Raw genomic sequence first — 15,966 nt, 5'->3', positions numbered from 1 at the left:
TCAAGAAGTATTTGCTGCCAGAGAAATAATAAGGCATGATAAAAGAGAAGAGGTGAAAGCACAATCAAGGTTTTCAAGCCAGCATGGCACTGTGGCATTTCGCGTTACACTGCATATTGACCTGCATATGCAGATTCTCGCCCGTGATGCAGCGGTCTGTCCGTCGTCGTCCACATGCTAGGGCCTGAATGGAGAGAGTGTGAACAAGGGGAGATGTAGTTGGGCACGACATCTCCAGCCATGTTTCAGCTGTCACGAGTTCTCTAGGCCATGCCGGAACACGTATCTGAGAAGAAGTTGGAGTTTCATTTTCCAGAATGTGGTTGTGCCGGTCATCTGCTGCTGCTCGAGCCCCCCGAGTTCGTTTCATCGTCGTCAAAAGTAAAGAAGTATACACGCAGTCCGGGCTTGTCTGCTGCAGGGATGCATGATTTCGGCTCATGACACCGCAATTGGTGGAAGCTACATGGAACAGCAGCGGATATAAGGACTCCGTCCCCCCTATCCCGATCGCTCGTCATCAGCAAGCCGGCGGCGTATGACAAGGCAGACGAGCCTGGGGTAGCACAGATTCAGCAGGTAGAGCCTTGATTGACTCGCCTTTCGGTTCTTCACACTGGCCTGTTGTGCAACCGCGTCGTCGCTGCGCGCGCGCCCGATCAGCTAGATGTGCGCAGCAGGGACACCCGAGAGCAAGGGATGATGCTGGCAATGCGACTGTTCCGTAGCACAAAAGCCGCTCTTTTGGGATGCCCGGAGTGGCTATCATGCAGCTTTGCGCTGTACTAAGAGCTTGGAACGACAAGGTGCTCATGACTTGTGCCGGAACAGAGGTGACAGACTCGTCCGCCCCCCTCCCATTTCCCCCTACCCATGGAGGTGACTCAAGGATGGGGGAAAGGGGACGATGGATGATTCGGGCTCTGATAGCTACAATTAATGAATGGTTGTTGTTGAGACTGGCCAACCGACGCAGAGCTGGACCAACAGAGGCAGAGGAGAGAGGGAGAAGAAAGAAGCGAGAAGAAGAACATGGAGGAGAGGATAAAAACAGAGAAGGGGATCAGAGACAACGGTAGAGAGGCGTAGAAGCTCGGGTGCCGCCCATCGTGTGGGACAGGCGGGACAGTGGGCTCTCTTCAGGGGTTCGGGTGCTACGAGACGACAACCTGGTGCGGTTCCTCACACCCCGTCTCGATTTCCATATCGATCGATTTAGGTCTCGATAAGGCCGATGATTGCTGCCCATCGTGTCTCCGACCGACGAGAAGCGTGGCTACATGGACTGAGTGCAACGAGTTCGAAGGGGTACGGGCAGCGAATGAAGAGCAGGGTAGGAGGGGAGTGCCATCCGTTGATGTGTACCAGTTGCTGTCTTTGTGCGATGCTTGGTTTGGTTCCTGCCTTCATCTTTGTCTCAGATACCTCCTTCTCCCGGCTCGTCAACGGAGCAACGAAAGTCTCTTTCCGTTTCCGTTTCGGCCTCCATTTCCATCTGTTCTGTTCTGTTCTGGATTGTTCTCATTTACCCGGGCTCGCTTCTGCCTCTCAACGGCTCTGCTTGTCTTCAGTCGACTGCTTGTAACCCGTCGACACCCATGCAGCTATCTGAATCTTCTTCCCTCCCCCCATTTCCCATCGTCTCCTTCTTTTCCCCCTTCTTCCTCCTCCCTGCCTTGGAAGCTGGAGTGACCGGTCATATGAAAGAACGGGCAACGACCGTCGGCAACACTTGCCTCTAGCTTCTCCTCTCCCCTCAAGCGTCAAGCGAAAACAGTGGGTGCCAGCCAAGGAGTGTTGCGCATTAGCGGTTTGACAGGAACGACGGTCTATCTGCCCCTGCCAACACCATCGTTTGCATGACGGGAACGGGACCAAAGGAAAGAACACCCCACCATCGTATTCACTGGCCATGCCGTGAAACTGCCGTACCTCTGGCAACACTCGACTTGACTTGTATTTTATCCCACCAGTGTCGACTTTGACTGATTCACTGCTCCAACGTCAGTGGCTGTTTCATTCCACTTTTGGATCCGATCGCTCCTTTGTCGACTTTTCCTGGTTTTTTGGACCTCTGGCGGTCAAGCACTTGGACTTCCTCTCTTCATCATGGCAAACGAGTATAAGATGTCGCTCTCCTATCCCAACCCGTCTTTGGGCCAGATGGCACCGCTCGAGGATCGGACCGGGAGCGGCCAGACCGAAGGCGAGTCGGAACAAACAGCCGTCGCCGACGCCCCTCATGTTCCTCAAGCCCCCATCGCCGTTTCCGGGGCTCGCCAGGTTGTTCTGATGGGATCGTATGCATCTTTCTCCTCGCCGTCGTCCGGATATATTCCTATTCTAACCGGCGCAGGCTCCTTGTCGGTCTGCTATTTTCGAGCCTAGATACTTCGATTGTATCTACTTCTCTCGTGACCATCTCGCACGAGCTAAACGACTTCGTCAACGCCCCTTGGATCGTTCTCGCCTACCTCCTGACATACATGGGTGAGACGGCCTCTAGCAGAACGTGTCTGTTGTCTTGGAGCCGCCCGTGGGCTGGCCGACTAACTCGTCTCGCCTAGGCTTTGCCATCTGCATCGCCAAACTGAGCGATATTTACGGGCGACGTAACATGTTGGTTCTCTCGTGGATCATCTTTATGGGATTCTCCATGGGTTGTGCCTCATCCAAGGATATGACTGCTCTGTAAGAAAAGAGTCGGCTTCCTATATATCTGCCCTGGCGTGTGGGCTGACTGGGACAAGAATCCTCTGCCGGGCCTTTCAGGGAATAGGAGCTTCGGGACTGTACAGCTTGACCCAGATTGGCTTGCTCGAAGTCGGCCCTGTGCATCGACCGAGCCTCATAGGTGCCATGATCGGCGCCACGCTGGCCATCGCATTTGTTCTCGGCCCTCTGCTTGGAGGCATCATCGCCCAGCTCTCCGATTGGAGGTGGCTGTTCAACATGAAGTGGGTGCTTTTGGCAACGCGTGGCAAGAAACGGGCCAGTTGCTGACGTTGGCAGCATCCCATGTGGTCTCATGACGATCCTCTTCATCACCAACTTTTGGCCCGAGGAGAAGGCCGCCCACCTGCTCTCCTGGAGGGCCTTTACCCGCATCGACTTTGTTGGCAGTGTCTCCCTCCTCTGCAGCTCTGGGCTGCTCGTCTTTGCCATGCAGCAAGCCGGGTCGCAGACGTTTGACTGGGGCAGCCCGGCAATCGTTTCGACTATTGTCCTGTCCGCCATCACCTTTGTCGTATTTGTTTGGTGGGAAGTTTTTCTCGAAAGCAAGGGGCTTCGCCATGTCGAGCCCATCTTTCCCATGCATCTGATGAGCCGCCGCGTCTACGTTGCTGGTCTTTTGTAGGTTTCTCTTTTTCATTCTTCTTCGCCTGCAATCTTTCTCCGTGCCTCTATGCATGCTCCAGCCTCCTGCCTGTGTCGTTCGCGACCTCAGCTCACGCGGAAACAGACTCACGTTCCTCACCGGCTTCCCTTACATCTCACTCTCCATAGTTATCCCTGAGCGGTTTCAGATTGTTGACGGAGAAAATGTGCTCATGGCTGGCATTCACATTCTTCCCCTGCTCGGCGCCTGCGCTGTCGGCTCTTTCTTGGGCGGCTGCCTGTCGAGCAAGCGCAACAACACATCGTACACGCTCGTCGGTGCGTCGTGCCTCCAGCTCCTCGGCGTTGGCCTCATGACAACTTTAACCGGCACCCACGCAAGCGAAGGCGCCCAGTATGGCTACCAGGCCATCTTTGGACTCGGCGTCGGCCTCTCATTCTCGGCCGTCACCATCATGACAAGCATCCTCGCTGCGGAGCCAAGCGTGCGAGCTGCTGCCCAAGGCGCCGTTGCCCAGGCCCGCGTGCTGGGCGGGTGCATCGGACTCGCCATCTGCACCGTCCTATTCAACGTGCACGTCAACCGAAACCTGAAGGGCGACCTGACTCCGGAGCAGCTTGACAAGCTCCACCGCTCCCCATTGTCTGGCCTCCAGCTGCCCGCCGACGTCCAGGATCGGATTAAGAGCGTCTACGTTGGTGCCTTTGGCCAAGAGATTCAGGTAATGGGACTCGCTTGCGCCGTCATGGTTGTTGTGTCCCTCTTTACTCTCGAGAAGCACCCCGCGCCCCTCACGAGACTGACGGGGTCCGCTCCGGCGGCCAAGGACGAATCGTCGTCGTTTCGCCGAGGCAGCGACTCGGGCACGGAAATCAACACAATTTCGAGCTCCCACCACCAAGCAGTCTAGCATAGAGAGACTCCCATTTCCCATCTGCGTCGTATTCTTCAGACTAGCCCATATCGGCAGACATGGCAGAACGAGAGGCAGAATCGGGTGTTGACGACATGGAGCGAGGGTACAGTATGTGAGTCAGGAGATGAGTGTACCAGATGCTCCGGAGAGGACCCTTCGTTTCCCTTTTGGTATGGATCTCTTATCTTCGCTTTATGACGTGATATTGCCCAACAAGGATAGTTTCCACGAAATCAAATTGAAGCAGGTTCACTTTTACCCACCCGCCTTGCAGCTCTGAGCCAAACGTTTTTCGCCACCTGTAAGGGCTCCTTGAATCATTTTTTGAAGCGAATGGAGCCGAGCAACGGATGTGATGACACTTTGCAGGAGCCGAATGCCCGTGGTAAACAAGATTGGGCATGAGGAAGCAGGCGACCGTGACTGTTTGCACGAGTCACACGACGGACCCCCCGTACGACTTGCGTGCTGTCGCCACTGACGAAGCCTCCCTGTCACTGGCCTTTGTAATGTTTCCGGCGAGGCATCTCTGAGAGACGCCTAACTGTGAGATGTACACACGAACAGTGACTGATGACAGCATGTCACGTTCATTGAGGAGGTACGAGGCACAGGGTGATGTTGTACCCCGCCTATTGTTTTGCCGTGACGCCCCCCTACTAGGCAGCAGAAGGTCTCATGTTGTGCTCCTGTTGACACGTAGCATCGTCGCTATTACGTGCTCCATCCACTGCATGCCACGACGCTGGCACGGCCGAGGCAGCCTTCGGTGATTAGAGGACACTGTTAGAGCGAAATGGAGAGTATGAGGGTTTCTGAACTGACAGTGGCGGCCCGGAGCATCTGGAACGATCATTTGCAAAATGAGATGGAAATTATAGAACGGGAGCAATATTATGATGGCATTTTCCAACAGGACCCTTTCCGAGTTGATATTGTCGACCATGTCAAAGGTGCTGATGAGGAGCACGACCGAACCAGTCTCGGAGTCGTCGAATGTTGGATCAGCCACAATCATCACAGTCAGATTTTGTAGACATTACTGCATATTGAGTAGCATCCTTTTTCGGAGTTTGCCATCTTTGCAGTGAAAACAATATATTCAGCTACGACAGCTTGGAGGAGCCTCCCATGAGCTGAGGCTTAAAATACACCGTTTGGATACCCTCAATGGTGAGGTCCTTTGCCGCGACCTTGAGCTTCTGGTGGGCCTCGCACTTGTCGTCGTAGTATCTCAAGTCATCCAAGCTGGCAAACTCCGTCTTGCAGATGACGGTGTAGCCCTGCGATCGGGGGTCATTCTCTGCAATGCCGACGGCCAGGGATAGGATGTACGGCTTGCCATCCTAGAGACGAGGTTAGTTCAATGAGAGAAGACGCATCTGGGGAGTCGGGGTAAGAAATCCAGGAGTCGGATGTCAGAGAGAAAAGACGCATCCTATCCGCCATGTACCTTCTTGCCGTTCTCGTCGACCAGCTTGTACTCGGCGATTAGTTTCTGTTGGTCCTCAGCCTTGGGAGCCTTGAACATGGTAATTCGGTGAATGCGTTCGGCCATGGCGGAGTCGGCGAATGCTCTGGGCGTGTGATTATCTTTGGCTTGACGTCGTTCTTTGCGTCTTGGCAGAGATGAGGGAAGTTGAACGTTGCTACCCGCGGGGGGTTCCGGGCGGGGCGGATGTGCAGTTGGAGCAAAGCAAAGTACCGAGGTCAGCTAGTGGAGGTCCTCAGAACGGCTCTTACTGGAAGGGAGTATCAATGATATGAACGGCATTCTCGAATTCTATGTTGACGATATATCTTCAATGGCTAGCCAATACCCACCTCATGAGGACGACCTCGACTCCGACGTTATTTTCAGCTGGATAGATGCTTAAGGTTCGATCTTCCGTGTACTCTTTTCGACGTGCTCGTTTGGATAATACGTCAAAGGCGGTTCTTCCGATGCTTCCCCTCGCGGCTGGGTCCCGCAACTTAGTCGGTTCGCGGCACAATTCTGACCCCGGAAGAGCTATATTATTGGTACAAATCTTGAAGCACGAGTCTATTATTGGAGATTCGGGCGGCTGGATGGTGGAGATCGCGGTATATAGCGGCACAACAAGTACGGGACGAATTGAAGGGTCGAGTCCACTTTGAACGACGGCATACTTAGTTCCTGGGGATATTGTCGTGATTTGTGAAACGATCGAATCGGCGGTGATAATGGCCATAGAAGTGAGTGTTTGTTGGTGGACTGCTGCTGTAGGTTGACAACGGACACAGGACAAATTGGGTGGGCAACTTGGCGACAGTGGGTGGTACCTTCCTCGCAGTCGGCATCCGTGCCAACATGCACCTGCCATCGTAAGACATGCAATGCAAGCATCGAGGAATTGTTCGAAAAACGAGTATTCATCTCTTCCCACGACACTGGAATCCTTCATCCGGCTCGTCAATCAAGTATTCCCATCCGACTTATTCGTCAAGCTCGTTCATCAAGCCTGTTCGTCCCGATCACCACCCGCCATTGTCCAGTTAGCGCCTCCTTATTGCTGCTGTCAGCTTTCCTCCCATCGTCTTCTTCCAACTCACCCTTCCACATCGTCATGCGGTGCCGCGGCCGCTGTTTCTCCATCCACGATGCCTACTATGGCAAGACGGTCATCCACGACACTCCCAGCTCGCATGGCATAACCTAGTATTTTTGTCCTGCGCATCAAGAATACCACGCCCTCTTTCTTGTCAGCGGCTCACCGCAACCCCTTTGCGGCGAGTGCGCCGTCCTCTTCTTCGACAAGGCAGATTTCGCCATCTGGGTTAAGCAATACGACGTCCCTGCCGTCATGTCGAATGCCGAACAGAGGGTCAGCGAGGCGACGGCCAAGGTCCACGATTTCCTCGTAGGAACCGAAGAGCACTTGCTTCCCTCGGACGAAATCTCTTGGGACATAGCCACGGAGATTCCCAACGAGGACGATACTTATCTATCGGTGGGCTTGACGCTGATACCTCACACGCGGATCTCAAAGCTGTTCCTGCTGGAGTATCGCACCTTCCAGGGCGCGTGGGCTTACCAACCCTGCTCAGGAGACAGGGATATCGTCGCTTTGTTCGCGCGTCTGCGACGGCTGGATGGCTGCGCCGACCCCGTCTTCCAAGAAGCAAGGGAGTGGTCCTGTGTCACGCAAGCGCACGAGGGACTTCCAAAGGAGCTGAGATAGGTTCTCGCAACCATTTTCAACCTTTGCAACGAGATTCTCAAGGAACCAACGAACGAGGCAACAGTGTGGCAGATGCGCCCATGGCTGATGCACTGGCTCGCCATCGCCGAGGTACTGTTCAGCAGCTTTGACATTGCCTTAACCGGCCCCGACATAGACTGGTTTTCCAGACCATGCCCCGGACCTCGACCAAGTGAATCTATTCGTCTCCAGACGAGAGACGCCGGCTGCTTGGGTAGCGCGACGTCATCTGGCACCGGAGCCGTTATGCACAGCAGAAGAAGCTCGAGAAGCAGGCGCCGTCACAGCGAATCACGAGCCGAAGATGTAAGTTGCCGACTGTAGACGGTCGAAAACTGGCTTGCTTCCGTGCCGCTATTGCCCGGTGCGAACGAGAGCATCTTCCTTGACCCGACACCGGGAGGTTTCGTAGCACCAAAGATGCCAGCAACGGACACTTTTGCCAATCCTTTCTCCCGTGACATTCGCCACGGATCTCGGGAAACGAGCAGGCAGGGCAACGAAAACCTCGGGAGCTTTGGCACATCAGCGGGGCTAAATCCCCGAACCAACGTGTTTGTTCCGGGAGCCGGAGTCCCGACACGTCCATCCTTGCCTCGTCCTTTGCGGACGAGGGGCTCTGATGCAGCGGACGAGGGTTACTGTTCAACGGATGAAGATGGCGGGGACATTTCTCCTGCAGATCCGTCGTCCATGCGACGACACTAGTGCATGTGGTGCTTGCAGACAACGCCATGCCAAAAGCGAATCGCAACCCCTTTCCGAGTGCCCGTAAATTAGAGTGCAAGTACTCCGTACCTAAGTACTAACTCAGCACTTTACTCCGTTAGTGCTCAGGTATCCCATTTCGCCCCGATAAGCAGTCAGGTACTCCGTATTACCGATACTTGGATTCGATGGAGCCATGCCTGTACCTAGCGCGACATACGGAGTACACATGGCGCAATTGTACCGATCCGTAGCAAGGTACTGCGTGCCAGGTACTACCACTTTCCTTGCTCGGCAGGAACGTACCTGCAATGTTGGTACCGACATACCATGGTGTACATGCGCATACTTTCCGCGTTGCAAGTGTACGGTTCATGTAAGTACAGAGGCAAGGTCCACCGTATTGGTAATATACTAGGTAGTTGTAATTACTCACAGTACGGAGTACGCACGGTGGAATCGCTCGCATCACTATTAGCAAGTAATAGTACAAGTACTGTACCAACCTTGACAGCATGCGAGGTGCGGAGACCCGTCGGTACCCAGTTCCAACTAAGTACTGTAAGTAACCCACCTGGCCAAGTCTAGTACTTGTACCGTAACACTTGTACGCTTGTACCTAAGCACGGATGGCCGATATTTAGTCTCGTACCTCGAAACCTCGCCTCACCCACCGGATGCGTTCAGCGTCTCGCAACATCACCATCTTCTCGAGCTCCAGCAAGACATCCCACGAGCCAACATCGCCGCCGCTTGACTCGGAAAGCCTCGGTCACTCGTGCATCCACTCAGGAGACTGTTTACTCCTCCCGCGCGGCGGCGACGCCTGAGAAGGGCGCCTCATCAAGTCGTTTGACCTGGCCGCTCAACTCGTCATCGCCAAAGTCCCCTTTCCCACCCGCCCGTCCTTCGTGCCCTCCAGCCCGCTCTTCGCCTGGCCCTCACCTCGCCGCTGAACCGCGCCTGCTCTCCTGATGGCGTAGTCCGGGCATGGCAGAACAAACATCGGCAGGCGAAAACGAAGTGCGACTTGCCTCGTCACCGTCGACAGCCACCGCTGCTGCCGCCTCCACCAGGTTCGTTCGTTTCTCTTCATCGTCGCCATCCTATCTCTCGCCGAGCAACCCTCCGCCCCCCTCCACTTTCCCTTCGTGCGAGACATCGAATTCTCTCCGTTCAAGCGTCGTCTTCATCCCCGCGATTGCCCCCCTGATGCAGTCCCGTCGCCCGTCGGCGATTGTCCCTACATGCATATCCGCTTCCGTGCGGCCCCGAAGGCAGCGACTGCTTCTCCACAACTTCCATCCCAACCACGCACCCAACCAGCCTTCGTTGGCAACCGAGAGATTCGCTTGACTCGGCTCGTCTCCGCTGCCTGCCTCGTCCATCATTCAGTCACCTGTTTCGTTCCGTCGCTCTGCCGTCCGCCGCCCACCGCACGCTTGCCTCGTTTTTCACCTTCACCCGCACCAGCGAACGGCCCGCCGGCTACATTTCACTTCATCTTTACCCGCCAGTCTTCTCTTGTTCATTTCTTTCATGCTGCATCTCGCCTGTGCTCTGCACCTGTAGCCTGGCTGGTGTGGCCTGCATCGGATACCCGCCCCCCTGGTTGAAGGCTGCCGACGGGAAGATAGTTGTCTTCTCGCCCGTGCCCAGCCCTCGTTCGTCCTCTTGCGATCCACCCTTCTACCCCCACCTTGCTCCTCCTTCTCACCTGCTCCATTGACGACGCTTCATCGTCCATGCTTCGAGAGCAAGGCCACTCATGTCTCCCAGAATAACCAGGTCCTCCACCCGCCAAGCTGCCAGCCAGCAGGCAGCTCAAGCATCCGGCACGCATACCACGCATACCACGCCGAGAGCTGCACCGCCGTCTTCCGCTCCAGGTCAGACGCTGAAGCGAAAGGCCTCCAACGACAAGAGCTCTCCTCCCGCCCAGCAACCTGCCCCTTCGGCACGACGGTCCAAGAGACCAAAGATCCCCGAAGCCCCCCCGACCCTCACACCGTCCGCTGCCAACCCGTCCATCGTTGTGAAGCCGCAGCGGAAGGGAAAGGCTCCCGTCGAGATGGAAGGCTCCGAGTAGGTTCATCGTTGGAACGGGCACCGTGACGCCAGCCTGACACGAGAATGCAGAAATGCCCTGCCCGGACACGCAGATACCCCCGGTAACTCGACGCAGCCGGCTGCTTCGAGTAGAAAATCCAGTCGAAGCAAGAAGCAGACGTCGTCGGCCGCCCAAGGTTTGACTTCCACCACGAGCACCGTGCCAGCGCCTTGGTCGAGGTGAGGCTGACCATGTTCCCATTCCAGACGCGGCGGCGGCCGTCCCATCCGCCTCGCGGAGGCCCCGACGGAGTACGAACGGTACCCGAGATCAAGACGTAACCATGGGCGGCACGGACGATCAAAATGACTCGGCGCAAACTCGGCCGCCGCCGTCGACGGAAGCTCCTGACGAGGACGGTACCGATGATCACGGTCATGACGAGACCCGTGACGTCGATCGTAATCGATTTGATGAGCACGACGACGAAGAAGAAGAAGATGACGACGACGACGACGATGACGACGAAGACGACGAAGACGACGACGACGACCCCTTTGGTGCCTTTGGGGGGCCCGGATCTGGTCTGTCGAGCACGCTTCGGGCCTTGACTGGCATGATGTCGGGGCTCTCTGGTCGACTTCGGGAGCTTCTCAGCAACCTGCGACAGGATGACCTCTCGATCCAAGCGATTGCCTTGCAAGAACTGTCCGAGATTCTCCTCGTCTCCAACGAGGACAATCTTTCCGGCCACTTCTCCCCCGACGCCTTCGTGAAGGAGCTGGTCCTTTTGATGAACAAGGAGGAGAGCCCCGAGGTCATGTTGCTGGCTTGCCGCTGCCTGGCCAACCTCATGGAAGCGTTACCCGCAAGCGTGGCCAATGTCGTCTACGGCAACGCCGTCCCCGTCCTCTGCCAGAAGCTGCTCGAGATTTCCTTCATAGACCTCGCCGAGCAAGCTCTCAGCACCCTCGAGAAGATATCTGCCGAGTATCCGTCGAGCATCGTTCGCGAGGGAGGCCTGACCGCTTGCCTCTCGTACCTCGATTTCTTCGCCACGAGCACCCAACGTACTGCCGTCACCACCGCCGCTCACTGCTGCCGGAACATCCCGGACGACTCGTTCCCCGTCGTCCGCGAGGTCATGCCCATCCTTCTCAATGTCCTTGGCAGCAGCGACCAGCGCGTCGTCGAGCAGGCCTCGCTCTGCGTTTCCGGAATCGTCGAAAGCTTCAAGAACCAGCCGGCGAAGCTCGAGGAGCTGGTGAGCGCCGATCTGCTGCGTGCCGTCCTGAGGCTCTTGGTCCCGGGCACGACCAATCTCATTGGCTCGAGCATCCACACTCAGTTTCTCCGCGTTCTCGCCTTTACCGCCCGCGCGAGCCCGCAACTCTCCGCCGAACTGTTCAAGATGAATGTTGTCGAAACGCTCTACCAGATCCTCACTGGCGTCTCGCCGCCGAGCGGGACCGAGGATGTTGCCGCGAAGCTCGACAGCGTCATTGTCATGCAGGCCCTCATACATCGGCCCAGGGACCAAATCGTCGAGACGCTCAACGTCATCTGCGAGCTGCTTCCGAGCCTCCCGAGGAACGCTAACCCGTCCTTCGGGGACTTCGTCGAGCTGCTCGCCTCGACCGAATCCGCGACGGCCTCGTCCAGCGGCCCGCAGGCTCGGCCGCACCCCAACGACAAGCGCGTGGAGCTATTGGAAGATTGCAAGGAGGAGGTCCGCCGCTTCGCCCTGATTCTATTTCCGACCTTGACCGACGCCTTCTCCAGCACTGTCAACCTCAGCGTTCGCCAAAAGGTGCTGACGGCGCAGCTCAAGATGCTTTCCAATCTTGACGAGGACATCCTGACCGAGGCTCTGACGCATGTTCCGTACGCCTCGCTCCTTGCTTCCATCCTGTCGCAGCGAGACCACCCGTCGCTGGTCATGCTGGGCCTCCAGGCGACGGAGCTTCTCCTGTGCCGCCTCGACAGCATTTACCGCTACCAGCTGTACCGGGAAGGCGTCGTGTACGAGATCAACAAGCTGGCGACCGAGGAGGAGCCCATGGTCGCCGATCGTGACGCGGCAAACGAGAACGACGAGAGCAAGGCCAACGGCGATGCGTCCGACCGGGAGTTGGACGATGAAGACGACGCATCTGCCGAGAACGAGGATGACGAGGAAGAGGATGGGGACGACGACGAGGAGAACGGAGACGACGAGCACGAGCCGATCGCGGACGACATGTTCCTTGCCCGCTCACGGGGATCTACCATGTCCTTCGATGCGCCGCCGCAGCAGTCTGCGTCCGACCTCCGATCCATGCAGTCTCGCATCCGGCACGTCGCGAAGAAGTTCCTCGAGACGCACGAAGGCGAGGGTCACGGCCAGGCCATGAAGGCCAAGGCGAATGTCATCCTCAGCACCTTGTCGGACCTGGCCGCGCAGCTGGATGCCTTTTACCTCAAGAGGACCGCCGCCAGCTTGTCGTCCCAGGCGGCCAAGCAGCTGTTCGCCAAGCTGGCGTCGCACTTTGACACTCACCTCCTCGAAAGCGTCACGAGCGCCGAACTGCTCGCATCCGGCCTTGTGCGAACGCTTCTCAACGTCTTCAGCAACCCCGACGGGGAGCTCGCGCGCGCCGCCCAGTCGACCTTTCTCGAGGTCTTCATGGGGCACGCGGTCCGGTCGAGACCCAAGACGGCCACGGCCGAATCGCCAGCCACGCCATTCAGCGTGATGATACACAAGCTGCAAGATCTGCTCAGTAGGTCGGAGCATTTCGAAGTCCTCACCGTTCATCACAATTCGTTCGACGGCAACCGGAGCAGCCCTGCGTCGATGCTAGGCAAGCAAATTAGGCTCCGTCTCGTGGCAGACGACGACTCGGACATTCCTCGACCCTTCCGGAATATCATGGTCTCCATTCACGCGATTGCCACCTTCAAGTCTTTGGACGACTATCTCCGCCCCCGCATCAGCGCTGCGGAGAACCCCCACGGCTCGCGACGGGATGGCCTCGCCAGAGCCTTCGCCGCCCTGTCAGGCGCCGGGGCAATGCCCCTGACTGGCGCGGCGGCCGCCCGTCTGCGTGACATGACGGCGTACTCGAGCGGCCTGATGCAGTCGCCCCCACCTCCGCCGCCGCCGCCGCCTTCGATGCCGTCAAGCTCGAGATTTTCGCGCAGATCCAAGGGCCGGGCCTTTCCGCTCAGCCACGCCTCTGCAGGGCCGTCGCAGAAGGAGACGCCGCGCCGCTCATCTCGACGTCAAGCCGCATCTGCCGATACTCCTACGCCCCATCGCCCACCTCCGACAGATGAGGAGGAGCTTCAGAATACTCTGGAGTGTGCCGACGAGAAGCAGCTGACGGATGAAGAGGATGACGGCGTCGACGGCAGTACCCTCGATGCCATCGTGCGGGACCTCGACGAAGACATGGATGAAGAGATCGAGAATGCCCCGGAGCCGTCCGCCGTCAATGTCGAGGTCGCCACGGGAGGGAAAGTGATTGCTCGCAAGGATGACGGCACTAGGGTTCTGACGCCCGCGGCGGCATCAAACTTGCCCACTCGTGGCGGTCGCCCCTCGACTGCCACCTCCGGCCAGGGCACGCCGACGCCGTCGATGCCTGCAGCCACGACGGCGATGTCGTACGCCTCGGCCCTGCAAGCCGTCCCCCAGGATTGGCACATTGAGTACACGTTGGACGACAGGGTGATCCCTAGCGAGACGACCATATATCGCGCCGTGCATACGTCGACGCCGAGCTCGGACGACTTATCGAGCCGGAGCATTTGGTCTGCCACCCATCCCATAAGGTTCCGTCGCGTTCCTGGACCGCCGCCGACGGCGCCGCAGTCGTTCGGACCCAATCCCGAGGCCGAAGGCGAGATCGAGAACGGCATACCGGCATCGCTGGCGAAGAATCCCACCACGTCGACTATCCTGCGTCTCCTGAACATTCTGCACGAGCTGAATGCCAACATCGAGGACGTCTTGGCCGAGAATAGGAACAGCATCATCAGCCTCAATGTCGAGCCCCCGTCTCAGTTCGTCAACACGAAGCTCACAGCCAAGCTCAACCGTCAGCTCGAAGAGCCGTTGATAGTGGCCAGCTGCTGCCTGCCGGGCTGGTCCGAGGATCTGGCGCGCTTGTATCCCTTTCTCTTCCCGTTCGAGACGCGCCATCTCTTTCTCCAGTCGACATCGTTTGGATATGCCCGGTCGATGGCTCGGTGGCAGAGCGCGCAGTCGACGGAGGACAACCGTCGCGATCGCAACAACGAAAGGCCGTTCCTAGGCCGTCTCCAGCGTCAGAAGGTCCGCATCTCTCGCCTCAAGATGCTTGAGTCGGCACTTAAGGTCATGGACCTGTACGGCGCCTCCCAGAGCGTCCTCGAGGTGGAGTACTTTGAAGAGGTCGGCACAGGCCTGGGACCGACTCTCGAGTTCTACGCGACCGTGTCCAAGGAATTTTCCAAGAAGAAGCTCAAGCTTTGGCGTGAGGTGGACTCGCTCGGCAACGACGAATTTGTATCCGGCCAGTCCGGGCTCTTTCCTCGCCCCCTTAGTCAGGAAGCGCTTGCGACGGCCAACGGAGAGCGCATTCTGCAGATGTTCAAGATGCTTGGCAAGTTCGTGGCACGATCCATGATTGACTCTCGCATCATCGACATTCACTTCAACCCCATCTTCTTCCGCATCGGAGACACGCCATCCACCGGTGTCAAGCCATCCCTCGGAGCCGTCAAGATGGTCGATCCAGGCCTTGCGCGCTCCTTGAAAGTCATCAAGAAGTTCGCATTGGCCAAGAAGGAGATTGATGAGGACGCCAACCGCACTGCCGTGCAGAAGGTGGCCGACACGGCCGACCTCGTCGTGGACAATGTCCGACTGGAGGACCTATGCCTGGATTTTACCCTTCCGGGCTATCCAAACATCGAGCTGGAGGTCAACGGGTCCCACAAGCGCCTGACGATGGAGAACGTGGATTTGTACCTCGAGAGGGTGATAGATTTGACTCTCGGATCAGGCGTACGCCAGCAAGTGGATGCTTTCCGAGCTGGCTTCTCGACCGTCTTCCCCTACTCCGCCCTCAGCGCCTTCACGCCCGATGAGCTGGTCACCCTGTTTGGGAGGGTGGACGAGGACTGGTCCCTCGAGAGTGAGCATCGCGCCGGCATCCCTCCTTTTGATTCTGATCTGAAGCTGACCATTGACAGCTCTGACCGACTCCATCAAGGCCGACCATGGCTACAACATGGATAGCCAAAGCGTGAAGAACTTGCTGCAGACCATGGCCGAATTCGATGTGCAGCAGCGACGGGAGTTTTTGCAGTTCACGACTGGTAGCCCAAAACTGCCCATTGGAGGTGGGTTGCTTGACGCGAGCCTCGGGAGCGATGCTGACGTTTGCACAGGATTCAGGAGCTTGACCCCCATGTTTACTGTGGTGTGCAAGCCCAGCGAGCACCCCTACATGTCTGACGATTACCTCCCCAGCGTCATGACATGCGTCAACTATTTGAAACTCCCAGACTACAGCACAGTCAGCAGCATGAAGAAGCAGCTGTTCACGGCGATGAAGGAGGGCCAAGGCGCGTTTCATTTGTCTTGAGCAGTGTTCGGAACCATGGTCGTTTGGCCCTTTGGACGTACGAGGATGACTTGGACGCAAGCAGGATGGAAAATTCATATGCAGGAACTCTGGGGAATGTTGACATCGTTTCG

The 15,966-nt window shown here is 57.2% G+C and overlaps 4 protein-coding genes across 4 annotated transcripts; 3 read left to right on the top strand and 1 right to left on the bottom strand.

The window, feature by feature from the left end:
- Window positions 1-2,109: 2,109 nt before the first annotated feature.
- DCS_01786 (Major facilitator superfamily domain, general substrate transporter) lies at window positions 2,110-4,250 on the top strand (the record flags this gene model as incomplete). The annotated part of the gene is made up of 6 exons (XM_040799117.1): window positions 2,110-2,300; window positions 2,357-2,490; window positions 2,568-2,691; window positions 2,751-2,957; window positions 3,013-3,354; window positions 3,464-4,250. The coding sequence occupies 6 exons, from the start codon at window positions 2,110-2,112 to the stop codon at window positions 4,248-4,250; spliced, it is 1,785 nt and encodes a 594-aa protein (XP_040660000.1).
- Window positions 4,251-5,362: 1,112 nt separating this feature from the next.
- DCS_01785 (stress responsive A/B barrel domain-containing protein) lies at window positions 5,363-5,814 on the bottom strand (the record flags this gene model as incomplete). The annotated part of the gene is made up of 2 exons (XM_040799116.1): window positions 5,363-5,602; window positions 5,710-5,814. 2 exons carry the CDS (start codon window positions 5,812-5,814, stop codon window positions 5,363-5,365), a joined length of 345 nt encoding a protein of 114 aa, XP_040659999.1.
- Window positions 5,815-6,844: 1,030 nt separating this feature from the next.
- On the top strand, window positions 6,845-7,459 carry DCS_01784 (uncharacterized protein; the record flags this gene model as incomplete). Its single annotated transcript, XM_040799115.1, has 2 exons — window positions 6,845-6,936; window positions 6,985-7,459. The coding sequence occupies 2 exons, from the start codon at window positions 6,845-6,847 to the stop codon at window positions 7,457-7,459; spliced, it is 567 nt and encodes a 188-aa protein (XP_040659998.1).
- Window positions 7,460-9,956: 2,497 nt separating this feature from the next.
- On the top strand, window positions 9,957-15,853 carry DCS_01783 (HECT-domain-containing protein; the record flags this gene model as incomplete). Its single annotated transcript, XM_040799114.1, has 5 exons — window positions 9,957-10,273; window positions 10,328-10,434; window positions 10,505-15,400; window positions 15,459-15,608; window positions 15,657-15,853. The coding sequence occupies 5 exons, from the start codon at window positions 9,957-9,959 to the stop codon at window positions 15,851-15,853; spliced, it is 5,667 nt and encodes a 1,888-aa protein (XP_040659997.1).
- Window positions 15,854-15,966: the final 113 nt, after the last annotated feature.

Source organism: Drechmeria coniospora, chromosome 01 (assembly GCF_001625195.1).
Source record: "Drechmeria coniospora strain ARSEF 6962 chromosome 01, whole genome shotgun sequence".
Lineage (NCBI taxonomy): Eukaryota > Fungi > Ascomycota > Sordariomycetes > Hypocreales > Ophiocordycipitaceae > Drechmeria > Drechmeria coniospora.
This window is presented reverse-complemented; position numbering and strand designations above follow the sequence as displayed.